At 58.5% G+C, this 26743-nt stretch overlaps 1 protein-coding gene across 4 annotated transcripts in view; it reads right to left on the bottom strand.

The window, feature by feature from the left end:
- NEK6 (NIMA related kinase 6) overlaps nucleotides 1-26743 on the bottom strand; it is an 85005-nt gene that overhangs the window by 17661 nt on the left and 40601 nt on the right. For all 4 annotated transcript variants that reach the window (XM_023628839.2, XM_023628838.2, XM_005605778.4 and 1 more), the window contains 6 exons: nucleotides 24788-24905; nucleotides 15000-15140; nucleotides 13631-13693; nucleotides 9193-9303; nucleotides 4869-4977; nucleotides 3805-3912 (listed from right to left, as the gene is read on the bottom strand). In XM_023628839.2, coding sequence (XP_023484607.1) covers nucleotides 3805-3912; nucleotides 4869-4977; nucleotides 9193-9303; nucleotides 13631-13693; nucleotides 15000-15140; nucleotides 24788-24877 — 622 coding nt within the window. In that variant the 5' untranslated portion in view covers nucleotides 24878-24905. The remainder of the gene's footprint in view (nucleotides 1-3804; nucleotides 3913-4868; nucleotides 4978-9192; nucleotides 9304-13630; nucleotides 13694-14999; nucleotides 15141-24787; nucleotides 24906-26743) is intronic.

Here is a 26743-nt window from a genome sequence, read left to right as displayed (position 1 = left end):
TGAGATGGGGCAGGGGGAGGCTGAGGGACCCATCTGCACGGTGCTCTGTGCCCACACTGATGGGGACCCCAGGGGTGCCTGGCTGTGAGGACCGTCCGCCCACTCAGCAAATGTTTCACGGGGCCCGCTGATGCTCATGGGAGTGCTGGCTCCCTCCTCCCTCCCTGAGGCCCAGGACAAGCCCCAGATCCCATGCAGCCCACGGCTGTGAGGTTGGATGGCCTTTTTCCCCGAGTGGCTGGGCACCGGGCACCCTGGGTGTTCCTGCACCAGAGGGCTCATCGGGACCCAAGCCCACTTCCTGGCACACTGTGGGCTGGTGCCCAGAGAGAAGCGACAACCTGAGGGGCTCCAGTCCCTGCTCGCCAGGTGACCACAGGGATGTGGTGTCACCTCTTGGAGCCTCAGTTTCCTCACTTGTTAAATGGAGATGATAAGCCTGGTTGGGAGGACTTTTCAAGAGTTTTCCAAACATCTTTTAAGCCTTGTCTTCTTTGTTAGCTCACCTCTTGGTGAGTTCAGTGATTACAGAAAACTGGAAGAAAGGGCAGCCCTGGAGGGACACTGGGTGGACACTGGGCTCCTCGACACAGTTCATCTGGAGGCCAACACCGTGACTGAACACAGTGGGCCCTCAGGAGACGGTTCCACCCGTCCTTACACCACGCCACCCTGGGACTGACTGTGTCTGTCCTCACCAGTCAGGGTGGCCAGCTCAGGGGAAAAAGAAGGAAGGAATTCATGCCCTGTGGCCAGGCCAGGGGTTGGCAGCCGGGGATAGCCAGCATGCCCTGAAAGCTGTACCCGAGGGGGGTCGGCCCCAACTGGACTTGTTCCCCTAGTCCCCAAGAGGCGGTGTGGGGCCCTGCACGGGCCCTGGTTGTGAGCCGGCCTCACCTCCCACCCCTGGTCCCAGCCCGAGGCCGCCCTGTCACTGCTGCTGAGAGAGCAGGGCCTGCTCTCCCAGCCCCACAATTTGTCTTGCAGCTGCTGCCGTTGCTTGGAGCGAGACACTTGCTTGTAGCTTGTGAGCTGTGTATAGGCAAATCTTTCATTTTTCTTTCATTACGGCGGCGTGTACTGTCACTTAATTTTTATGTATGCAATCCTTCCTGACAAATATGATCTGCTGCCTGGTAATTCGTCTGACGCTCATTCTGTTCCGTGCTCTAATTACGGCTCCGATTCCTGACACCGAGGCAGCCGCTCTGCCACCGCTGGGTACCGCACCTGTCAGCCCGGCCATGGCATGACTAATACCCTTTCATGCCAGCCTTGTGTTAGCAAATACAGAGGCGGGGAGGGGGTTGGGAGAGGGGGAGGGGGTTGGGAGAGGGCGAGGCGGGAGGAGAGAGATTTGCATAAGCCCTGCCGAGGGTCAGCAGCCTCGGGAGAGGTGGTTGCCGGGGCAACGTGGCTGCCACCACAGCATCCCCCACATAGTAGGTGTGCAGAGATGCTGCAGATGCATAATTCATACCCATGCACAGGGTAAGAAGGAGCCCCCACCCCTGCATCCTCCTGAGTCACGAGGCAATGGCAATTAGTTCAATCTCTTGCCCGATGGAACGTGTGTACAAGACTTAGTCAGCTGTTTGCAGAACCTCGCCAGCGAAAGGGGGTCTTTCTCCAGCGTCTTGGAGATTTCAGGCCCTGGGCTTCGGCTCTGTGTGGTCACCATTGTGGAGCCTGGCCCTTGGTTCTAGGAGGGTGTCCTGGCAGCCGGGCCTGGCCGAGTCCCCCTACAGGCCTCCCAGCTCGGTGGGCATGCCCTGGACTCGGGCACACAGCCCCAGGAGGGCTCCTTCCACCCACCATGGGGCCAGTCAGCCGCTCGGAGGCCCTGAGCCCGGCTTACGCGGGTGGCCCTTTCCCAGGTTCCAATTCCTTCTCATTAATATAATAAGTGCACCAGTCCAAGTCGATAAACTCACACTGTCGGCCGAGCCCGTGTTTCTGCCCGATCCTAATGATGTGATCCTAACCGGCTGTGACGAGCAGTGCCGTCCTCTCCCCAGCGGGACAGTGCGGGGCTGGGACCTGCCTGACAGGAGACAGGAGGCAGTGGCTTTCACTCTTCTCTTGAACGGTTTCCCTTGAATTTCTGGCCTTTTTGAAGCTCTTAAAGCAGAGAGGTGAACAGTCCCAAAGTGACTGGCACTGATTTTCACAATGAAAAGGGTCCGAGAGGATCAGGAAGGACAAGGCTCTCTCCCAGGCACGGGCGTTGGTGGCCGGGCTCCGGAGGGAGAGCCAGCTTCATCTTCCAAGGCCCGACCCGGCCCGGAGGAAGGCGTGGGCTCGAGTCCGGCCTCTGCTGCTCCGTGACTCAGGACTCTCTCGAGCTCCCTGGAGTTCAGCTTCCTCGTCTGCGAAGGGCGGACCCTGCGGACCCCGGGGCTATTCGAGGCGTGAATGAGATGGGGTCCTGCACCAACTCTGCTTCTGAGCTAATGGAAGAGCCACCACCTGCCAGCTCCCAGGTGTCCTCCAGGGTCAGACGGGGATGAGAGATTCGAAACAACCACAACCACACACACACGCATGCACATGCATGCACATCCCGTAAGCAGCTTGGCGCCGTTGCCCTCTGGAGTTAGCACATCTCTCCGATGGCCTGCTCTGCCCTGAGAGCCTCCGGCCATCGAGACCTGTATGAACAGTGACAGTTTCCACCAGGAAAGTGTGTCTTCAGGAAGCACCTCTGCCATCACCAGAAGATGCCGTGTGCACGCGCAGGGTGCCGCAGGCACTCAGGATGGGCAGGCGGGGACAGGCCAGCGCGGGCCGTGGAGTGGGGTGGGGATACGGAGAACAGAGTGGTTTTCCAGGGAGGTGGCCAGCCTGCACCGGAGCCCAGCGCCCTGCTGGGGACTGGGGTAGCGCACAGGGAGGTGGGTCCCGGGAGCACCTTCCCCCGAGAACACCCTCAAGGAGCCTGGATGGGTTTGGGTAAGGTGGATGCCAGTGCCACCTCCGTGACAGGTTCCCTCACAGCCTGGTTAAATGCTGACATGTCTTGTCATGCACAGGGGACCCTACGTCTGCGTCCCACAGGTGGCTTTGCTGGTCTCTATATCCCAACTAAATGTAAAATTCTCCATCGTCCATCACTCAAGTTTCGCATTCCGTTACGTACCTGGCATATGGATTCTGAAACTCCTCACTGCTTCACGTGACCAGAAACACACATCTGACCATGGCTCTTCCCGCGTCCAGCCCTTCAGTGACCCCGCACTCTGGGACGGTGCCCGCCCACTGAGCTCGGCACTCAAGGCCCCACCCGCCTTCCTTGCCACCCAAGGTCGCTTGGACCCTGCTTTCCAGCTCACCCCGCTCCCTCCCCCAATTCCCCACCGGCTCCTGTTTACTCCTCACAGTTCAGCTACGATGTCACCTCCTACTCAGCCTCCACAGCTTTAAAACTTCCTGTTTAAACGCCAAAAACTGGAAACAGCTCAAATGTCCCCCGGAAGGAGGACTGGACCGAGTGTGACACGCCCATACAATGAACTGCACAGCGATGGGACGGATGGGACGACAGCCGCATCAATGGCAGAACCACAGCTCCCCACTCCAGGGGAAGGGACGTGAGGCAGCTCGAGGGCGCAGGGAAGTCCCAGCCAGGGAGCCTCGGGCCTCGGTTTACTCTCCTCCTGGCCACCGTTCTGAAGAGGTGAGTCAAGTCAGGTTCGAAAAGGCATTTTCCTGCACTAACTAACCTAAGGCACGGTGGGGAGAATGTTCGCATCTCCCCCACGGTCACCCAGGCCCAGGCTGCTGGGCATGGACAGGCCCCCTTACCTAGCGAGTGGGCTGCCGTGGTCTCGGAGCTGAAGAAGCGGCCCAGGCCGAGGTCACCGAGCTTCACGATGCCCGTGGCTGTGATGAACACATTGGCAGGCTTGATGTCTGCAGGGGGAGGAGAAGGGGGCCGGGGTGGGTAGGGAGGGGCAGGAGGGAGAAGGCAGTCTGGGGTTGGGCCCTTCAGGGGATGGGGGCCCAGCCCTCAGTCCTGCTCCCTCACAGTGAGGCCCTGGCCCTGGCTCTGCCCAGCTGTGGGACCTTGGGAAACTTAGCCTCAGTTTCCTCACCTGTAAAATGGGTCTAACTTCACTACTTCACAGGGCTGCTGTGAGGTCTAGGAGGGCAGGGGCTCTGCGCTGCTGTTCCCCCTTTTACAGCTCTACCCCTGTGCCTAGAACGGTACCCAGCACAGAGCAGGCACTGATAAAGCCAGGAGGAATGAAGAAATGGAGGCATCGCTGAAGGAACCTACGTAAGCTCCCAGCCCCCTGCCTGGCACCCAGCAGGCTCCTTCCTTACAACTTGGGGTGATGCCAACTTTCCGAAACACCCCTTTGTAGGTATCTCATCTCCCTTGCCCAGCCAACTCCTATTAAGACTTCAAAGCCCGTATTCAAAGTTCCCTTTTCTGGGATGCTTCCCTGGCCCTCCTAGGCAGAGCGGGCAGCAGTACTGGAACTGGCCAGGACTGGGCCACCTCCTGGGCCAGCCCCTTCCCCCCCACCTTTGCTGCAACCCCCCTCTGCGCTGGCCCCGAGCTGTGCTGGGGGCTGGAGATGATGTGCTGAGCGTGCCCCTGTTTCCCGGGGCCCAGGGAACTATCGGGCATGTGCCCTCACCACGGGGAGGCCCCTGACACAAGGGGTGTGCATGCAGTCGAGCCCGGGGCCTCACACGCCCCTTTGGTGACCCCGCTAAGGACAGGCAGGATGCTCACACCCACCTGTCTGGGGAACACAAAGTGGTCCGACTTCCCAGTGGATGTCCCGAGGGGCCAGGAGGAGCCGAGGGGAAAGCGAGTCCCAGGGCCCCAGGGGCCTGCAGCCGGGGGTGGCACGTACCTCGGTGCATTACTCTGCGGGAGTGCATGTGCTCCACGGCGCTGCACAGCTGTACGAAGTACTTCCACACCGTCCTCTCGGGGATGAGCCGCTTCTGCTTCTTGAAGTACTGTGGGGGGACAGACAGACGGACGGGCCTAGGCGACAGGCCGGGAGGAGGGCAGCCACAGGGTACTGCCCCCAGCCTGTCCCCCATGGGCAGCCGTGCCCGGCTCGAGGTGGGGGGTCAGGCTGCTGAATGCAGTAAGCGTGGAATGCAGGGTGCTCTGCTCCCATCTCTGCGTCTGCTTCAATTGCCCTCCGAGGTCCTCTGCCCACCCCACCCAGCAGCAAGCTCCCCGAGGGTGGGGCAGACCTCACCCAAGACGGTGGCACCCAAGACAGGCTGGGTGGTTAAACCACAGGGGCCCCACCTGCCCAGAGCTGGCAAATCTCAGCACATGTGATCATTAACAAACGCGCAGGAACCTCAAGGAAATGGGCTTGACATTCTCAAATGCACCCCAGTTTCAATGGGTGTTAATCGACTTCATTGCCTGAAAAAACATTTAATGCTCCAGAAAACAAAACAAAAACCAAAAACCACCCAGGCTGCACTGGGTGAGCTGGAGGGAACCAAAGGTCCTGGAAGGAGAAACTGGGAACACGTCTTTGTCCACAGTTCAAATTAACACTCCCCAGGGTCTCCTGTGAGCCAGGCCTGGGGTGATGGTGGTGATGGTGGGGGCAATGACTTACACACCAGTAACCTGAGTACCAGGTGCCTGTTCACCGGCTTTTTGCTTCGAGCGACCATCTTTTCCCACAACAGCCAGAGGCAAAGCCCTGGGCCCATGTGTCTGGGCAGCTGCTCTGGTGCAGGGAAGACAGGATGAGCCAGGACGCACCCCTAGCCTCGGAAGGGGCACAGGGTGGAAGACAGCACCTTAGCTAGCATCTGCTAAGCACCTGCCACGTGCAGCCACTCTGCTGGGCCCTGAGCAGGGATGACTGTACCCACCTTACAGGGGAGGAAACTGAGGGCCACACAGGAGCTGGAAGGGGCAGAGTCACAGCTCAACCCCAAGCCTTCCGCCTAGAAAGCCCGAGCTCTTAGACCACTTCTAACGACACTAGTAACCACCTGATGAGGGATCGAGCTCAGAGAGGTTCAGGAACTTGCCCAAGGTCACCCAGCTAGAGCACAGAGCTGGGATTGGATCCGGGCACCTCTGACAGTGGGATAGTCGCTGGCCTGGCACTAAGGCCCCGGGGATCTTCTGAGGCTCCATCCTGGGAGAGGGACCTGACAGGTGAGCTGCCCCAGGCTCCCGGCACAGACCCCCAGCACAGGACCCCCATTCCTCCAGGGCCACACCAGGCCCCCTAGGTGGGCCGGGCGGGAGTGTTCTTTTCGCTGTGATGTCAGCTAATCCTCAACACAGCATTTAAGCGGGGACGTGCACAGCGGCGAGGGGTGATTTGGTAAATGTCACGTCCTGTAAGCGCGTGTGACATTTAGCGGGAAGGCGCAGAGTCTCTGGTGGGTTTCGGGGCAGTGGCAGCTCCCGGCTCCACCGTCTGTCGTAAATAATGCCGGTGCCGCGGCTGTGGTGGCGCTGCTCGGCCGCTGAGGCTACGGGCCCTTGGGACACAGGTCAGCCTGGTGGGCAGCCACGTTGCGGCCCCAGGCCGGGGCCCTGGCAAGGCCCCTGTTCCCCTCAAAACCCAGAGGCAGCCGGAGGGTGGGAAAGGCCAGGGAAACCGAGCTCCTACCAAGCCGAAGAACTGTGCAGGGTGCCTTACAGATGGGGAAACTGAGGCACAGGGACATGCCCAAGGTCATCCAGCAAGTGTGTCTGACTCCGGGCCCAGGGTCGCTCTCTGGCCCTGCCCCGCGTCTCTCACTTGCTGGGGGCAGCACCCAGCCAGGCTCTGCAAGTGAAGGGCCTGGAGCCAGCACAAAGGGAATAAGAACAGGCAGGGGATGGGGAGCGAGGAGGGGTGGGGGGCCTGGTGACCATGGGAGGGGAGGCGCCGCGCCAGGGCAGGAGGAGGAGGGCTCAGAGATAGGAGGGCCTGGGGCACCTGGAAGCTGGGCGGGTGAAACCCAGTGGGTGAGTGACGGACTTGAACTCTGAGTCAGCAGTGGCCTCTGGTGAAGTCAGGGAAGGGGCGCAGGGTGAAGGGGAGGGCGGATGGGCAGAAGGAGCCCCCACCCCAGGCCAGGCTCTGGGGGTGCTGGACACCCACGTGCCTCCTTCCTCTCTTTCGGCTGGAAGGAGCTTTCCCAGCCCTGAGGTCCCACACTGCCCTCCCCTCTGCATCCAACGGGACTGCACGGGTGGAAACTGAGGCCGGGGAAGGGGGGGTTGATTTGCTTGGTTACCCCGTAGCCCTGACTCTGACTCCTGCCCCGCTCCATGGATTGAGAGGTCGCGACGGGGCCTGGGGTCTACCGGGGCTGACGGGGTACGGCACCCTCCCCGTGGGCCACATTCCAGGGTTCTTCTCCATCATCTCGGCTCCTCCTCCTGTTCTCCCCGCCTCGCCCCACCCTCCACTTGGCATCCTGTCTTTCTTGTACAGCACAAAGCTCCCCAGGTTTACTCCCTGCCGTGAGTCTCAGGAAGCTTCCTGCTGACCTCGGGGCAAGGTCCCGAATGGCCCTCCCCTTAGCCCCCCACCCCACCCAGCACGCTCCTAGGCCAGAGTGCTTTGTGGACCCCTGTTCTCATCCCTCTGGCCTCTTGCACAAGCTGCTCTGCCACTAGACTGCGAGTCCCCCTCAGGTCTCCGCTCAGTGTCACCTCCTCCAGGAAGCCTTCCCTGGCTCCCGCAGGTCCTGAACCGGGCTTATTCTCACCAGCTTGTGATTGACCCTTCGTGGGTCTGCCCTCCCGTCAGAAGGCGAGCCCCCGAGGGCAGCGCCCGCGCGGCAGCACCCCCAGGTCTCAGCACAGGGGCTGGCACACAGCCGGCGCGGGCTGCAGGCGTGTTCCGCAGGAGAACGACACGTGAAGGAGAAACAAAGTGGGAGGCGGGGAAAGGAAAGAACGAAGACATGACAGAGCACATCTGTTCCCACCAGGGACCCGTGCGGAGATTAACATCCCTGCAAACGCATTAATATGTCAACGAAAATATAAAAGCAGGTGATAACAGCTCAAGTAATGCCACTTCCCACCGACGCCCGTATTCCTAGGAGCCAAATTTCAGAAGAGCAAGCGCCGAGCAATTGCTCAATCCCCAGTGCCTGGTGCGAAAGACAGCGAAACCGTGTCTGGTCCCGTCCGCAAGTGTGGCTGCGAGCAGGGGAGGGGCTCAGATGCAGACAGACGGGGCCGGGGGAGGGAGGCAATGGGGCCCCATGACCGTAGCCTGCAGAGGCAGGTCAAGCCAACAGAGCAGTGAGGGCCTTGAGGGAGAAGGGAGCAGACCTAAGGACTCGGGCCTGGGGGTCCCACTTAGAGGCTGTGCTGCCTCAGACAGGTGACTAAACTTCTCTGAGCCTTGCTATATGAGGAGAGTGTGGACTCAGTGAGTGATGCATGTGCTCGGCATGGTTGCGGCCCACAGTAGGTGCTCCATCAGTGGGGCTGTGATGGTCCCTGAGTCCAGACTCACGGTAGGCCTGGTCCTGAGCCCCAGGAGGTGGGGCAAGGCGGACGGAGCGGTGTGGGGCTGCCGTGGGATGCAGAGCAAGAGCCAGACCTGGCGCTGAGCCTGCCTGTGGGACGTGGCAAGTTGCTCAACCTCTCAGAGACCCCTGGCCTCGGCCATCACACGGGAATGAAAATGCCCCTCAAGGGCTGGAGGGGCCCTCGGGAGGTCATCTTGGGGAGGATGTCCATTGGAGGGTCCCATGCTATGAAACAGAGACCTTGGCCAGAGGCACAGCTCTGTGCCCACACTGCTGGATATCCTCAGGCAAATCTCTTAACCTTTCTGGACTCAGTTTCCCCTTCCATAAAATGAGGCAGTTGGACCCACAAGACACGTTCCCAGATTCCGTGAGCTGGGGTCTGACCTAACATGGGGTTCTATTCCCCACTCCTTCTTCAAGGCAGGAGAAGCAGCCCACGAGCCTGTGGGCAGGCTGGGACAGTAGAGGCAGCCAAAGGGGTCCTTTTGGTCCACGGCTGGCCCTTGCCCAGCAAATGGGGACAGGGCTCGAAAGGGCACTCACCAGGCCACAGCTGAGACCTGGGGGCATCGGCAAGGGGGGCGGAGGGACCCCGAGGGGCCGCCTCCGTCTAAGGCCAGAGCAGGGAGGAACCGGGCCGAGGAGGGGCTGCCAGAGCCCGGGCAGCCCCCAGCCCCCACCCTCCCGCCAGGCCCTCACCTTGATCATCTGCGAGAGGTCGCCCGCATCGGCCAGCTCCAGCACGATGTTCAGCTCGTTGTCCTCGATAAACGAGTCCAGATACTTGATGATGTTCGGATGGTTCAGTTGCTGCCCAAAGAGAAACAGAAAGGCGGCGGAACCAGTGAGAGACGGCCCCCACGCCTGCCCGTGCTGGCACCCAGCCGGCCCCTGGCACTGGCTGGAGACATGAGTGTCCTGGGGGAAAGGCCTGCGCTGGGGAGTCAGGCAGACCTGGGTAACACAGGGGAAGCCATTTTGCATCCCTGAGTCTCAGTTTCCTCATCTGTAAAATGTGCATAATGTTGCAAAGAGGAGTCATGATGATTCGATGGGGAAATGCTCTTGAAATGCCTAACATGGTCCGTGCACAGAGCTAAGACTCAGTAGATGCTTGTGGACACGATCCTGGCAACTGTTTCTAACTGAAACGAACTGTTGACACCACAATGATTCCAGGATCTGGGAAAGCAGAGCGGACTCAAATATTCTGTCACAGCATGGTCGGCCCATCCACACGGGGTCCCATTAGCCGACAACCAGAGGCCACGGCAGGGCACATTTTCTAAAAGGCCCAGAAGCTGCTAGAAAAGGGATGCATATCTATGCTGCATGCTGACCTGTGCTTGTCCTTGGATTCTAAAACGAGGGGGAATCTCGCCAGACATCACCCAGCCAAGCCATCTCCCATCCCCAGCCCTGGCCGGCCCATCTTGCGGGGCTGTCCTGCTGGGCCACCCAGCAAATGTCACATTACAGTTTGAGCTTTCCCGTTCAGGTCTATGATCCATTTCAATCTTTGTGTACAGCGTGAGGGAGAGGTCAAGGCTCACTTCTGTCCATCTGGATGTCCCGTTTCCCCAGCACGCTGGATTGAAAGTCTTCCCTTTGCCCACTGAATTGTTTTGGTGCCCTTGTCAAAGAGCCCCTTCCCCAGATTTTGTTCTGGGCTTTCCCCAGGGCGAACACCGACCATCACATCAGCTGCCCTCAGCAAACACCACTTTCCATACACAAGCTTTTCATTTACAAGAAAAGTATCGAAGTAAGTGAATGGAAACTGGGAAATGCTTTAAAATCTCTAAAGCACGCTACCAAGTGCTGGTGTTGTTCCTATTCTTTTTTTTTTTTTTTTAAGATTTTATTTTTTTCCTTTTTCTCCCCAAAGCCTCCCAGTACATAGTTGTATATTCTTAGTTGTGGGTCCTTCTAGTTGTGGCACATGGGACGCTGCCTCAGCATGGTTTGATGAGCGGTGCCATGTCCGCGCCCAGGATTCAAACCAACGAAACGCTGGGCCGCCTGCAGCGGAGTGCGCGAACTTAACCACTTGGCCACGGGGCCGGCCCCAGTGTTGTTCCTACTCTTATAGATGAGAACGCCCTGTTCCTTCACCCCTCCCCCCGTCTTCAACCTTACCTCATTACTTCATGGGGAAATCTCACCCCTCTTGGGGAGGGCTCCCCAAAACCCACCTAGGTCATCAGTCTGGGCATCACAGTTTTTCAAATGACTTGGAAAAATTAGAGGGGGGCTTGGGTGGGAGTTAGAGGTTCAGTGGAGGGGGCTGTTCCCTCGAAGTGCTGGCTCCTGGGAGGGGAGGAGGTCCCTCTCCCCACTGCTGGGCAGGTCTGAGGCCGGGAGGTGAAGTAAGTGCCTTCAAACACCCAGTCAGTCCCCAAAGGCAGAGGCTGGGGAAAAAGGGTCAACTGGGCGAAATCCCTGAGGCCTGGAAAGGGAAGGGATTGGCCCTGGGCCCAAGTTGAGCTCAGAACCTGGTCTAGGGACCACAGACTGTCATCCACCTAGAGCCCATTCTCAGCCTGCAGCCTCTTGGGGAGCCCAGCTGGGTCAGAAAGGGAACACGCTCGGGCCAGGGGTGTAGAAAGTGCTGCAAAGATGTGGGTGGTTGGGTCCTGCCTGGCAGTGGTTTGTGAGCGGGGGACGGGCGGGTGCAGGAGGCGGAGGGCCCCCTGCTCTGGCTTCACGAATCTGGGGTTCAGGACAGAACTGTACCTCAAGATTCACTTCAGTATGGCCCCTCTGGCAGCCCTGGCCAGCCTCCCCCTCTCTTGTGTCCCCACAACCCATGGCCACCACCTCCTGAGGCTGCAGCATGAACATCTCGTCACCTCTCTCCCCCTAAACTTGGAACTCCCCAGGGTGGCGTCGTCCCTGAGGCCCAGGGCCAGGCCTGGAGTGGCAGTGGCTGCTGAGGAATGGATGATAGGCAGAGGTGGTAGAAAAGGCCCATCAATGTAAGGTCCCCTCTTCGAATCTCCGCCATCAGGGGCCTCACTCCCTCACACTGGGGCCTCTCTGGGACCTGGGACAGAACAAGTCTGTCTGTCTAGGATCTGTCTTCCTCGCTGGGCTGCATCTCCTGTGCCTAACACACTGGTGCTCGAAATTGTGCTGAATCCACGAACCCATGCCTGCGTTCCAACAGGGCCACCTTCCCGCCCAGCCGGCAGCGTCTGCTCCGGGAGGTTTTGGGTTTCGGGTCTCGGCGTGGACAATATGAACGGTGTTGCACAGTGGCCCCTCTGAGAACCGTGCTCCATTGTTTCATAGGAAACACCTCGTGCCCTGGCACATCCTGTTGACTTCCCACGGGCAGGCCAGGGAGCGGGACTGGCATTCGGGAAGGAGGCGGCATTGCCCGGCAGAGGTTATAACCATGATGACAAGGGCTGCCTCTGACGCACCAGGCGCTGCGCTGAGCCCCTGCAGCACATCTTCTCACCAATTCCCCCCACACCTCTCAACACGGCACTGGAGTCATCACCTCCTGCAGATGAGGAAACTAAGGCCCTGAGAGGTCAACAGCTTTCTCACGGCCACACAGCCTATCTCCGAAGCCCATGGTGGATGGCACTCGGCTGCACGGCAGCCTGGGGAAGGGACAGGCCCCCTCCCGGCGGGCCAGCTTCACGCCACGCTGGGCTTTCCCCAGTGAAGGGGCTGCAGTCGCACATTCTGCACCCAGGGACCCAGAACAGGGGCCATCCCAGCGAGCGCTCACAAGTCACATCTGGCCACATCCACCCAGCTTTCAGCTACTTCAGGGGTTCCTCTGTTGTTCCCACGTTCAAGTCCTGCGTCCTGAGCGTGGCATTCGAAGCCATAATCTGCCCCCCGCGTCCACACTGTCGGGGTTCCTCGGCAGGCTCATCTCAGCCTTCCAGATTCCAGGACGGGACCCTGGCCTCCGCTGGGTTTCTCCTGGACTCCCTGGCCCTTGGTCGGCCAGGATCACCCCGGACAGTCACCATTGGCTGCCCACCTCTTCCCCTGCCGCCTGGGGGTCCCTGAGGGTGGGACTGAGAGCCTAGGGCAGGGCCGGGTGGAATAAACCACTAATCTGAAATCCTGCAGCTGTGGCTTCGGCAGGCGGCCCTGAGACCAGCAGCCCCACTTCACCGAAAGCTGCTGAGCCAGCTCTCTCTGTTTTGTGGGAAGGGAGGAGGATACCAAGTAGGCGCCTACTGTGTGCTCTGCTGCACCAGGCCCTCTCCAGATATTACTGTATTTAATTCTCTCTATCCACCCCTATCCTGTGAGGCAGGTACTCTCACCATTGAGCAGACGGGCAAACTGAGGCTCCGGGAGGTCAAGTCACTCGCTTAGGGTCACACAGTTTATAAATGAAGACATTAGGATTTGAACCCAGGCCTCCAAAGCCCGTACCTTTCCTCCTCCTCCGTCACCCCTGAGGTCCCAGGCAAAGCCCTGAGCCTGGAGAGCAGGGGGCGGATTCCCAGGAGAGAACAGCACCAGGCCAGGGCCAAGGCTGGTCCAGAAAGTTCTGTTATCTCTGACTCTGGGGAGGCCAATGTGGACGCAAATGGGGACGACCACAGACCCCACCCCCACCCCGCCCTGGACAGGCCTGGCACATCGTCTGTCCTTTCACACAACCCCGTCCAGTGAGCCCCGCTCCGGCTGAACCAGGGACTTCTGCCCACAGAGGGACCCCTCCCCAGCTGGGCATCCTGCCTCTGCCTGTGGGGGGCCTGGACGAGCCCGACAGGATGACAACCCCGGGCCCTCCAGCACCAGGAACTCTGGGCCACACGCTGGCTGCTAATCCCCCCAGCACACCAGGCTGGCTTTGCCGTCTCCTCTACAGGGGGCGGCTCCTGCGGCAGCGATTTGGGGGCCCTTGGGGGAACGACTTGGGTGCCGAGTACTGCCATCCACAAGCAGGATCAACGTGGGGCAAGGACAGTCAGTCTGGGGGCACCGTGAGGGGTCCATGCTGACCCAGCCACAAGAAAATGAATGAGCCACTGCCCCGAAAAGGGTGTCCTTTCTGAACCTAACGGGCTACAGGCTGTGATGGCTATGACGTGGCCCAGCCTGGGGCCCGGGCCACCTTGAGGAAGCGAGGGTCTACTGGGCCCAGAGCACTCACCTTCAGGAGGCCGATCTCCTTGACGCAGTCCTGCCTGGCCTTGGCGTCCATCATCTCAAATATCTTGGGCGAGACGAACAAGAGAAAGGTGGATTAAAACCCAGCACCCAGTGACCCCCACCGGCAGCCACGAGGACCGGGACTCCAGTCCTGGCTCTCCCACCTCCTCGCCAACGGACCCCCGTAAGGACAACGGCTGGCTTACAGGGTGCCCACCACATGCCGGGGGTGCTGTGCTGACCACTTTATGCCAAATCCTCACAGCGACTCCCATGAGACAGGAGTCACTGCCGCCAACTTACAGAGGAGACTGAGGCCCAGAGAAGGCCCGTGACAAGTGGCAGGCCAGGAAACAGGCTCAGAGCCTCAGTCTTCACCTCTGCCAATGGGGCCAATAGCCCGACCTCACAGGGTGGTCGTGCGGACTGAGTAAGAAGATGCAGGCACAGCAGGCGGCACCGTGCCCCTCCCACCCCGGCCCCGTTCGTGCTCCTCCGCGTGGGTCCTCCCAGCACCTTCTGACTTATTTCCAAGGAGCTCCTCCTCAGAAGACGAAGAGCAGAAACAGGCCTTTTCTGCACAGAGGAGCCGGCCCTCCTCCAGCGATCTGGGGCTGCACGCGGTCCACACATCAACAGGGACACCATCCTGCTGGCGGGCTCCGAGCCGGGGTTCTTTGCCCACCTCCCTACCCGTGACTGCACCTCGTTGCCTCCTCTCTCCTGGCCTCCTCTGCCCAGGTTGTTCATCTCATTCTTTAAGGACAAATGAGCAAATCCAGGACCTTGGGAAGCTATGCTGGAGGATTCAAATCCGTGTCCTGCAGAAACGCGGGCTCACACGGGCCCAGCGGCTCTCGCTGAAATGCTTCCCAGCCAGACTCTCCTGCTTAAAAACGTCTGCTGGACCAGCTTCCTCCATTCAGGAGGGACACGGAGGTCAGCAAGGACGCTCTAGCCCAGGAACAGCAGGGGAGTGCTGACACCAGGGTCGGGTGGACACGGGCCGGCGTCTTGGCTCCCTCTTAGCTCACTCTGGCAAGTTATTTGCATCTCTGCACTGTTTTCCTCATCTGAAAAATGGGACGATAATCCCACCCACAGGACTGCCATCAAGGTTCTCTGAGCTCCTGGCATGACCAGTGTACAGCAGGAGCTCAGTGCACGCTCATTTGTTTTCTCCTTCATGGCCCATGATGAGCTTTCATACACACGGAGTCCACCTGATTCTCTCCACAGCCCAGTGAGGTGGGTACTAATCTCCCTCACTTATGGAGGGAGGGCAGGGGGGGACTGGCCCAGGGCCACAGCATGTAGACACAGAGGCCGGCTCCTGCCACGCAGCCCCGGCCCCACGGTCGGCGGCTCACCTGCACCTTCTTCAGAGCCACTGTCTTCCTGTCCAGCAGGCAGGTGGCCTTGTACACCTCGCTGAACTGCCCTCGGCCTATCTTCTTCTCGATCTGGAAGTCTGCCAGTGAGCAGCGAAAAGACAGGGCATTCGGGTGCCTCTGGAGGGGCGGGACAGAGGGCATCAGTCAGGCTGGAGTGGAAGGCTGGACCTGGGCAGCCGGGGACCTGGGAACGTTGCTCCTTCAGAACCCCAGAAACCCGAGCAACAGCTCTTGAAGGCGCCGTCGGGACTTCAGTCACCAAACCCTCTGAAAGCCAACATCGCCCCCTCGGAGCTCTCCACACCGCTCCAGTGGATCCCCGTATGACCCCACTCTGCAGACAAGAAACCGAGGCTGCCAACCGGTCTCCTCCACAGCACTATCGCCACCCCCACGATCTGGCCACTCGGTGGTTTGCGCGTTTCTGTCTCCCACCCCCAGAAGGCTGGCTTGGTGGAGCCAGGGCCTCGCCCACGTTGCCCACTCCTCAATCCTCCATGCCCAGGTTGGAGCCAGCAAGCAGAGCAGGTGCAATAAACACCCAGCAGAGGGATGTCAAAGGCCTGGGCAAGATCACATAGCTTGGGGGAGGCCCTGCAGGGTCTCACCAGGCCCACGGCCCTCCACGTGTAACCCCCAGCCCTGACCCTGCGAGTCACCGTAAGAAGCAGCAGCTTCCCTCCTGGGGGACCGTTCCCATCTCGGAGATGAGAAAACTGCAGTGAACTATGCAGCCTCACATTCTGAGCCCATTCTTTGGATAACCTGCCCCCTTTACGGTGACGTGAAGAACCCAGAGACTTCACACTGACTCTCCAGGGACCAGCACTGAAGCCCACGGTCAAGCTGGAAGACCTGCCCAGGGGTGGAGATGCCAGGGGAGGCAGCCTTGGCCAGTGTCTGCTGCCCCGCCATGACATATGTGCTCACGTGCTCTCAGGGGGGAAAGGAGCGATGGGGAGAGGAGGCCACGCCTCTGGTCTGCCCCTTGTCAGCCTGGAGAGATGGGCTCTGCTGTTGCCATGTGACAGAGGTGGAAATGGAGGCCCAGGGGGCCAGCCCTGCCCTTGTCACACGGTGACGTGCAGACTTCCCTGCCCTCTCTCCCACTACAGCCCCCATGGGCCACTCTGGGGTCGGGGGTCACAGACACTGGGGACCCTCCCCAGCTGAGTGGTAACATGAGGACAGGGTCTCAGTCATTGCTGGATGCTTCACACGTAGTAGGTGCACAGAAATGTCAGTGGGGTTTGGTTTGGGGAGTGGGGGTGGGGTGAGCAACACTGAGAGCCATTGAAGCAGAGGGAGCTGAATTTTCTGACGTGAAAACACCTCTGCTGGGGTCGGAAGCATCCGAGAGGGTGGAAGATCAGGTGACCTATTGGGCTGCGTTCTGGAACTCTCCCTACCTGGAATACCAACATTGAGATCAATGAGCCCCTGGAGACACCTTGGGAACCTTGTGTGACTGGCAGTTGAGTATTGGGCCAGTGGCCTTGGTCCCCGGCTGGTGACCTGGGGCAGTTACACAGCCACTCTGTGCTTCCGTTTCCTCGTCCGTGAGGTGGAGCTCACAGAAGCATGCGTGTCTCAGAGGGTCACGACGAGGATCGCGTGAGAGCGCCAAGCCCTGCACACAGTAGGTGCTCAGGGGCTGCTGTAGGTACTGCCAGGCGGGGCAGGAGTAAGGAGCCGGGGCCCTGAGCAGCTACTCCCCGGCCCCTGTCCCACTTGAGGCCCAGCTCTGCGCCAAGGAAACCCTACCAGACCCCCTCCTGCTGGGAGTGAGTCATGCGAGGCCCAGCCTCCCTGCCCGCCATCCTGCTGCCTCCCTCCCTCCGCCAGACAAAAGGTGGGCCGACCATTGGCCCTGAAGTCTGGAGGCACAATTACCTCCAGAGGCGGGAGATCTGAAGATGCTCCTGCCTGGGTACCGAGTGGGAGGGAGGGCTGGAGGAGGAAGCTGATGGTCCCCCATGGGTGCTGTCTCTCAGGCAAGTTCTTCAGGGACAGCAGTTAACCTACCTATATACTGAGAGCCCACCAGCATAAAGCAAGCAAGCATTTATTGAGCACTTACTGCATGCAGGCACCATGCAGAACGCTTCCAGTGGCCTGTGAGTAGACGTCATTGCTGTCCCCATTTTAGGAAACTGAGGCTCGGAGGGAGGCAGTGACCGGCTCCAGTCCCCATGGTGAGTAATGGCAGGGCTAGGACTTGAACCCGGGACCCTGGACTCCGGAGCCTACGCCCTTGGCACTGTACCGTGTGGCCTCCCAACTCAGACTCCGCCTCTGTTCATCCTTCAAGACCCCGTGACCAGCGGGCCTACTTCCTGCCTCGGCCCCACTTCTTTCAGGCACCTGAGCCCCACCCTGTCCCCGACCGTGGGCCTCTCCCAAGGGGGGCCCTCAAAAGTGAGCAAATGCTCAGGGCGCACTTGTTGAATGACACAATGAGAACAGCCTGGCGCATGTGACCCAGCCACCGTCACTTCTATCAGTGCAGCCCAAATCAGACACCCTCAGAAAAGGACAACTTTCCGGGCACCTGGAGGAATCCACACACTCATGAACATGAGGACAAGCTGACAGCTTGGGCACCTACTTGGATCAGTTACTGTACTAGCTGCTTAGACAGATTTTATAATTTAAGTCTCCCTGTAAAGTGAAGCTTTTAATCCCATTTTATAAATAGGGAAACTGAGGCACGGTCACACAGGTAGTCAGTGGGGAGCTGGGACTTGAACTCCCTGATGATCTAGAACAAGCCACGCTGGGGGGTGACATGGGGCACGGTCCCTCCCCTCTCTGGGCCTCAGTTTCCCCTCTGGTACATGAAGGGTTTGGAGGATGTGACTAAGGTCCTTGCCCTGGGAACACTGGGCTTCTCAATGTGACGAGTGGGAAGTTGGCTGGAGTCCCTGGCATTCTCCGTCCACCCCAGGGACGCGCCTTGGTGGGAGGCCACACTGCCCAGCTCCACAGCCGCCCCCCGACGCCCCCAGAAGATGTGGGTGACATCCCAGCCAGCATCACTGAGACTCCAGCTGCACATCTGCATATGCGATGACCCAGATTTGCATTTCCCGTCACAACCATCAGGCCTAATTAGAGGAATGAGCTCCTGCACGGGGGGGGGGGGGGGGGGGGGGGGGGGGGGGGGGGGGGGGGGGGGAGGGGGGCAGGTTACGGGGCAGCAGCACCCGCGTGAGGGGCGGCCCGGCAGGCTCCGGGGGCCACCACTGCCCTCGCAGGGGTCGGGATGGGGCCCTGTCCCGAGGTGGCCTCTGACCAGGTGGGGGCACCATGGGACACGGGGCTCCTGGGCACGGCTGCCTGAGCCAGCTGAGTCCTGATCCCGATTTAACTCAGGGGTTTTGAGTGGAAAATGGAAAGGTGAACTGAGTTCTTGACCCAAAAGGTCAGGCCTCTTTCTGTTACCACCTCCAGGGCCTGCCTCCTGTCCTGGGTCACCCAAGCGAGGTCATCCATAAGGAGGGGATGAGGGGATGTTAGTAAGACCAGCCCCGGGATTTCCCAGGCTCCAGGAGACGAAGTCGGTGGAAAGGGCCTAGGGATCTCTAAACTGCAGGCAAACTCGGGGCTGGCCCAGAACGGCTCGCACAACGGCGGCTCCAACAGCAATACTCCTGATGGCCTTTCTGACAACGGCTCATCGCATGCTTACTGTCCCCTGTTTTGTCAGGGACCCCATGCTGGCTCCTGGGAAAAATAAACACAACTCCTGGGGCACAGCTTGGCAGAGGGGTGAACCCCACTCTGGCGCTGTCAGTTGTGACACTGGGACCCATGGGCTTGGGTTCAAATCCCGGCTCTGCCACTTCCTGGCTGTGGGCCTTGGGCAACCCCTCTGGGCCTCAGTTTCCCCTCTATACAGCAGAGATAATGATGGTGCTCCCTTCAGAGGGGGGCCGGGGGGTAAATAACAAATGAAAGCACTTAGGAGAGGGGCTGGCGCATAGGAAATGCTCTCTGTCGGTTGTTGTTGTTATTGGTACTGGCATTGGAGAGTGTCTGTAGGACGGTAGCACCTACTTCCTAGGGGCTGCGGATGAGCGGTCGCAGGGTGAGCACAGTGCCAGGCCTGGTGGATGCCTGGCCCAGGGAACAAGCACAGGGATTTCTTGGCTGCTGTTATCAAGGTCACACCGTCCCCACCCCACCGAGGGTCCGCATTGGGGGCATTTCCAGCTCCGGGCTCTCGAGCTGTGAAAACGCAAATGAATTTTAAAATATAAGAATAAGACCCATGACATCCCATCTCCTTAACACTCACGATGTCGGATGCCACGCTGGGTGTTTACGCCAGCTCACTGAATCTTCACAGCCCCATTTCACAGATGAGGAAACTGAGGCTCAAAGAGGCCATTTCCCCAACATCACCCAGCTGCAGTGAAGCAGCGAGGCTGATGTGCCCCTGCAGGGTTGTGACTTCAGTGTCCCCTGCACAAGTCACCCAGGACTGTGCTAGACAAAGGGATTGCCTAGGGCCGCACAGTGGGCACTGGAGGCCATTTCTGACTCCTCATCCCTCTTCCCCAGGGTGGAAGCCCCTTAGTTCCCCCTCAGAGGGAGAGGAGATGGGGTGGAGGGGCTGGGAGGAGGCGGCAGGGATGCTGACTGATGCCAGCCGCAGGGGGCCCAAGGGAGGAGGCTGCGCTGCCTGGGGAGGACACGATCTGAGAAGGAGGAGCCTGGGAGCAGCTCCCCGGACAGCTGGAGGAGTCTGGGGGAACCAGGAGCCAAGGAGATGGCCAAGGTCCTTGAGTCATCCCTGCCCCTACCCTCCCAAGAAATGCCGCCAGCCTTCTCAGGACCACCCCAGGACACCCCCGCCCCAGAAAGCTCGGAGAAACCCAGCTCTCTTCTCCAAGTCAGATCAAATTAGGCCACCAACACCCCCCGCCCTGCGCTAATTTGGGTTTAAAATGTTTGAACCACAATAAGCCTGAGCCATCGACAAATCCTTTCTCTTTCTTTAAACAGGAGCATAAAATTACATATTAAAAGAATAAAAATGCATTCGCCCAATTAATTTTCTGAAATCTCATTAAAAAATTTAGCCTGACTAAGTCAGACTTCTGACCTGAATTTTAATCATCCTCACACTGGATGGGTCTTTCTTCCCTGATATTTGCAATGCATCATTAATTTTAAGGCAACCGTTTCTGTGATTTTAAAAAGCACATTTCATCAGAATGACATTTCCCGTAAACGAATTTCACCTTTAAAGACATCTGACATGGCGTGTTGGGAACTTCTAATGGATTCAGTCTGTGTGTACATAGCGATGCGCTTTAAACCCGTGTTGCACCAAAGAAGGGCACGATTTACAGAGTCCATATTGTCAGACTCTTTATGAGGCCAACCCTACTCGGCTCTTCGCGATCTGGCTAATTTCAAAGCCAAAGCCCGTCTTCCCTCTGGCAGATCTAGTGGCAGAAGGCGCACCTCGGGGCCACGGGACCTGCAGGGGCCCCTGGCTCTACCCCTCAATAGCGAAATGGACACGTTACTCATCTTGGTTTCCTTCCCTGCACAATGGAGCTCTGAATAAGGCCCACTTCTCCGAGTTCAGGTAAGTGCCAGGTGTCATACTGTAGGTACGCCCACCACCCTGTCTGAGCCCGGAAGTCTACAGGCATTTCCAGGGGCCATCAGCTCAGGGGAACAGTGAGCGAGACACCGAAAGCCTGGAGGATGCCTGATAACAACACCTAAACTCATGTCCCTTGAGCGGCTCCCCCAGGACAACCCCGCCCAAGCGAGCGCAGGGAGGGCTGAGCTGAAACACATGGGTGCGAGAATTGGGAACCAGCGCTGACAACTGACAAAGACTGGAAGGGGGAAAACAGTCCAGAGATCAGCCACGACGCCAGAAGGCCGGATACCTCCCTGACTTCCCTCTCCCTCAGCCTTCAGTTACCACGTGCGGTTGGTTTTCCCCACTGGAAGTTTCTGGAAATCTTCCCTGCTCATGTCCGGCCCTTTCCGGCCGAGGCATCCATCTCCCCTGGGTGAGGGCAGCGGCTCCTCGTTCTCCTCCCGTTTTCATCTTGCTTGTGTCTCGAGCCTTAGCCACCAGTGATCTTTCTAAAACCCAAACCCCTGCTCAACTTAAAACCCACACTGGGCTCCCCATTCACTCCAGACTCATTTCCGAATGACAGAGGATGGATCCCAGGCCTGTCATGACCACCAGCCAGGCCACCTAATCGGAGCTCCACGTATTCACTCACCTAACCAGCCTGGTCCCGCACCTTCAGCTCCGGCTCCTTCCTTTTCCTGGAACATCCTCCTCTCCCCGTCCTGTCCCAAACCCCTGATCATCATTAGCCCACATGTCATCTCCTTTCTAGAGCTTTCCTTGTCCCACCCCGATGTCCCGGGTGGAACTAGCCACCCCATCCTCTGGGCTCCCTCAGCATCTGTCCGTCCCTCCATGGGGGCGTCCCCCTCAAAGCGCTGGCTCAATCTGCTTCTATGTAGGGCTCCCAGCAGACCCATAGCAGGGGACCCAGACAAGCACTTGCTGAATTGACAACACTTAGCAAACACTTCTTGAATTTTAACGGCAGTTAATATTTGATCATTAAATCTTATCTACCTACTGTTATTGCTTTGGGAAGATTTTCACAAAGATTTTGGTCTGCTCATTGCAGACCTAGAGACAGCTGCCCCATCGTCTGCAAAGTTACGCACATTCCTCCCTTCTGAACAGCGCCGAATATAACCAGACTTGGCACGTCCCAGCCAGGTTTGCAAAGACTTTCCAGATGGAAGACACATTAGCTGGGGCTTTCTCAGACAAGAACACCTTTCTCCTTCTTGGAAATTCCTGTGGTTCTTAGCGGGTCAGCTGAGTCTTGTGTGTCAGTCCCAGTGAAAATGCTCTGCAGTGCTGGTAAATTGGTAAAATCATAAAGTATGGGGAGTTTAAGCTCTTCTTCTCAACTCCATTCATTCATTTATTAGAAACTTGAATAAAAGCAGGCACTTTCAGCATGCTCAAGCATATATGAATTTCACATACGATTCTGCTGGGTTCAGTAAACATATTTTCATATGCTGACAGCTCTCAGAGCCGGAAAGCTCCTTGAAATGAATAAACCACTAGCCTCGGGCACAGAGGATTAAGAAAAACCAAGTTTGAGTGTTTGCTAAATTGTTCTTTCTACATTGGGGGTATTTCCAGCCACGGGTTCTCTAGCCATGGAAACGAAAGTGAATTTTAAAATATAAGAATAAGATCCAGGACACACCGATTCCTTAACACCCACAATGTTGGAGGCCAGGCTGGACATTTATCTCATTGAGTCTTCACGGCCCCATCTTACAGATGAGGAGACTGAGTCTCAGAGAGGTCATGGACTCAACGTCACCTGGATGCTGAAGGACGGAGTTGAGAGCCGAACCCAGCCTGGTCCAGAGCACAGCATTCTTGTCGTGGAGCCTGGCTCCCTCCTCTAAGGATGATCTCAGGAAAACAGCAGGGTCTCCTGCCATAAAGGAAAATGCCTCTGCCGTCAATGTGAGGTGTTTCTATGTTCTGAAACAGGCAAGCTTCGGGCCGTGATGTCTCCCCAGACGGTGTTTAAACACCAGTGCTTCATGAGACAGGAGAGAGAAAGCGTCTGACTGTCCTCGTTCCCGTCCCAACCTGCAGCAGCCACAGTGTCAGCGCTGAGGCACGCCCCAGCTCTGCACGCCCGGCCAGATGCTGGCGGGACCGGGGGCATCTTCTCTGACAGCCGCTGCCCAACACCGAGTAATCGTATCTAATTGCTCTTAACTATGTCATTACCCACTCCAACACGTGCGACGGCACGCCGCGGACGCAGCCACCACTGCCGCCCACCGCCTCCTCGCCTGGTTCGCGTAATAATTACGGGGCTCTCTCCTCTGCCAAATGAGGCTGTAATTAACCCTAATTGCTCAAAATGCAACTGGCTAATTCTGGGAGATTAATCAAGGGGGACTCAATTGTTAGCGAATGACTTAATATGACAAATTGCTACATTACCCGAGGAGGCCCCAGTCATCAGTGAGATGTCCTGGTGGACTCTGGATGAGCAGTGTAAACGGGCTTCCAGCTTTCTTGGATCTGCCTTCCTGAATTCCAGCTAGGAAATGGGCCCCTGCACCCTAGGCAGTAATGGGAATGGAGAGTACAAATAGCATAGATGCCTTGGGATTCTCCACGCGCCTGTGTGTCTACCAGTTCACACGTTGCTTCTGTGTGAATCTACAGAGGTTCTCCCTCCTTTGGGCTGAAGCAATTCTGCACTAGGGAGCATGGCTTGATTGAGAGTTCAGAGGCAAGAGAAGGATTTCAGACTCCCCTGCCTCCTTGGCCAGGCACTTCCGTGCAGTGTATAACCTGTACAACTGCACATGGCAACCCTGACCAAAGAGGTCAAACCCCAGTCCACTTGAAGTCCTCTAAGAGGAACTAGGCAGTTAGAAGCTGTGACAATCCTTCTATGGCTCAGGAAGGTGATTATCTCTGAGCCTGCCCCTGATTTAGGTCTCACAGTCCTGGAACAAATGCCAACCCTGGACAATTAATTTTCAACATTCCAGGCTATCCACAGGACCCTATAGCATCTGTCCCTGGCCAATGTGCCCAGCCAAGCTCTGTCCCCTCCATCCTTTGCATGCCACTTCCTCAAGGAAGACTCTCTGGCCCCTAGTTCAGATCAGGTGCCTTGTTGGAGCTCCACAGGCCGCTGAGCGTCTTTAGCCTTCTTTCCTATCCTTCTCTCCTGCAAGGCTGTGTGCTCGCTAAGAGCAGACGGGGTCTGGCTCACACACAGCCGTGCGCTGGGTGGGGGCACTGCAGGTCTCTGCAGTTCATTAACTTGTGGGCACTCAGGGGCTCTTCCGTGCCTGGCCCGGGATGGGGGGACCAGTGAAGCCCGGCCCTGGAAGATTTTCTGTCTAGGAAAGGAGCAGACGCAGGAAGCAGTCCCGCAGAGGGGTGTGATGGTGGCCATGACCGAGCCTGTGCACAGGCGTGGAGGCAGACAGAGGAGGGAGGGGGGGACGAGAAGGCTCCCCAGGAGCAGCGGCATTTGGACCGAGGCTTGGAGGAAAAGCCAGGGAGCGCACTCCAGGCCCAGCGAACAGCATGTGCAAAGGCACGGGGTATGCGAGCAGCTCAGAACCCTAGAAGCCATGTTTAGAAAAGCTGCAAAAGGCTGCCTGGCCCTCCAAGGATCTACAGAGAGGGTGAGGCAGGTGTAAGGAAACCAGTGTCCCTGAAGCTCTGATGGTTCTAGACAAAGAGGATGAAGAGGGCCAGACACGGTGAGGACCAAACAAGGAGGCAGACTCTGGCTCATCGCAAGGAAGCACTTTCTGAGCCCGAGCACCCCTGGCCTCTCCCCCGCACCCTCACTCTCTCCTTGGGGCCTCCACAATGCCCTCTATGTCCGCCCTTCTGCCCAGTGCTGACTCCTCTGAGATAAAGTTGCTCCACTCCCATGGAAACCCCCCAGGGCAGGACGGTCCGGGCCCAGAGCCTGGCCCAGAGGAAGCTTCTCTGAGTGTTGCTGAGTGAAAGGAAGGGCTGCCGAGGGGAGGCAGTGAGCTCTCGCCTATCATGGGAAGCATTCAAGAGGAGGCTCTGCCTCGCGGCTGCTGACACCCTTCCTCCAGGGGCCGGGACAAAGCGGCCTCAGGGGCCTGCGTTCCTCAGAGAATCCCCAAGACACTACAGACAGAGGAAAAGGCCTTACCTGTGGGTCAGGAGGGGGCGCAGGCCCCGGGGCATGGCACAGGTTGTTCGGGCTCCCTCCGTGGGGCATGTGGCTGGGCTGTCCTGCCATCCTGCATGCCAACCTCACAAGGCACGGGCTGCAAAAGAAAATGAGAGCTTTCTTATCTGCAAGCCTGCTCACTCTCTCGTGACGGCCCTCGGACAGAGAGGGTGCTCTCACTCGGCCCAGGTTACAGACGTGGGAGCTGAGGGGCAGAGCAGGCAGGTAACCCACCCATAGTCAGCCAGCTCAGAAGCCACACGACTTGACACCTCACATGACACACTTTCCCTCCACAATGCTGTCCTGACTAGGTGGCTAGGATTATCTCCATTGGACAGAGGGGGAAACTGAGGCTCTGAGCAGGGAAAAATCTAAAGCTGGTCCCCCAGCCAGAAAGGGAGGCACCAGATTGAACCCCACACGTCCCGACTCCAAAGTCTTTTTTTTCCACATTACCACCCTCCATTCCTCTTGGGGGGCAGTTCTGCACTCTTGTCCCCATCATGACCCCCACGTAAACCCAGGTTGGCATCCTGGGTGCTCAACAGAGAGAGACCATGAGTCAGCCTGCCAGCAGCCGCTGCAGGAAGGACACCGCATCCCCATCCTGGCTGGGGCCTGACCACCAAACACTGGGAAAGCGAAGGCCGTGGGTCCCGCGCACAGTCCTGCACAAACCTCTGGGCAGGGGCAGAGCCCTCAACCTTCAAAGCTTGGGCTGCCACATCTAAGGCCCCGGGAGAGCCCTGGATGCTAGTCACCAGTTGCCATAGTAACCGTAGCCGCTGCCTCCGAGGAAGCACCCACTATGTGCCCTGGCCTGAGCTGAAGGCCTCCTCGGACCCCAATATCACTGCTACTCCTAGTGTCACCAGGAAGCCTCTGCCGGCCTCCCCAGCAGATGAGCGCCCTGGGGCAGGGACCGAGGCTCGGGCACACAGAAGAAGCTGTAGGACCTGACGGAGGGCCAGCACGCAGCCACCGTGATCCTGCTGGATGCAAGGGGAGAGCCCCTCCCCTTGGGAGGAAGGTCTTCATTCCCCCACCAGTTTTTCTGCAGCAGCACTGCCCAGGGCCAGGCCTGGGTTCCCACAGGGCTGCCAAGGATGAAGCAGGCATCCTGACACACTGAAGACACCGGGTGTAGTCCCCGCATGGGGGGAGGACCCCCCGAATCTGGCTGCTGCTACTTCTACCAGACCCTGCCCTGGCTTCCCAAGGGCACCTCTCGCTTGACACGTCCCGAACAGAACCTCCAAGGACCAGCCCAGGCTATTGGAGCAGCTTTGCCTACACCCTCTGGAGGGCCAAAGTCCCCAGGAGTGGAAGGCCCCCTGGGGAGACCCTAATCAATAACTGAGGGGTCGAGTATGAAAGCCAGTTCCCCTGGCTCAGGTCAGGACCCTCTGAGGTCTAACTCACACTCCAGAGACCGGCGGTGGGGAGCAGCGGATTGGGTCTGAGAGGGCACGCCGGCTTGTCTGCCTCCACCATGCAGCCGCGTCTCAGGTCTGCATCTGGGGAGCCCAACCCAAGACGTCACCTGTCTCCCTGGACGGACTCTGCCTCTCGTGGTCTCTAACCTGGGCATCTGCACCCCCACCAGCCAAATCCCAAACCGAGAGCTTTCCCCGGTCTGTGGTCGGCAAGCCCTGCTGCATGCACCTCCTAAGCAGGCCTCCCGCCCACCAACAGGGGTCTTCTGGGCAGTGGGACAGGACTCGGCACCAAGAGGGGTTGTTACAGTCACCGGCCCAGAAAGCTGGTCACAGCGTCTCGGGCTGCGAATCACTCTTCCTTCCTCCCCACTGTAGTTTTTTCCAGCTACAGTGGGTGTCGGGCCAGCCCTCCCAGGCTCAGGGATGTCTTTGATGCCCTTTGACCTGTGAAAGGATGTCCGCCAAGCCCTAACCTGCCGGATGAGCTTGATCT

Source organism: Equus caballus, chromosome 25 (genome assembly GCF_041296265.1).
Source record: "Equus caballus isolate H_3958 breed thoroughbred chromosome 25, TB-T2T, whole genome shotgun sequence".
Taxonomy (NCBI): Eukaryota; Metazoa; Chordata; class Mammalia; order Perissodactyla; family Equidae; genus Equus; species Equus caballus.
Note: the sequence above shows the minus strand (reverse complement) of the source record. Positions and strands in the feature narration are given on the sequence as shown.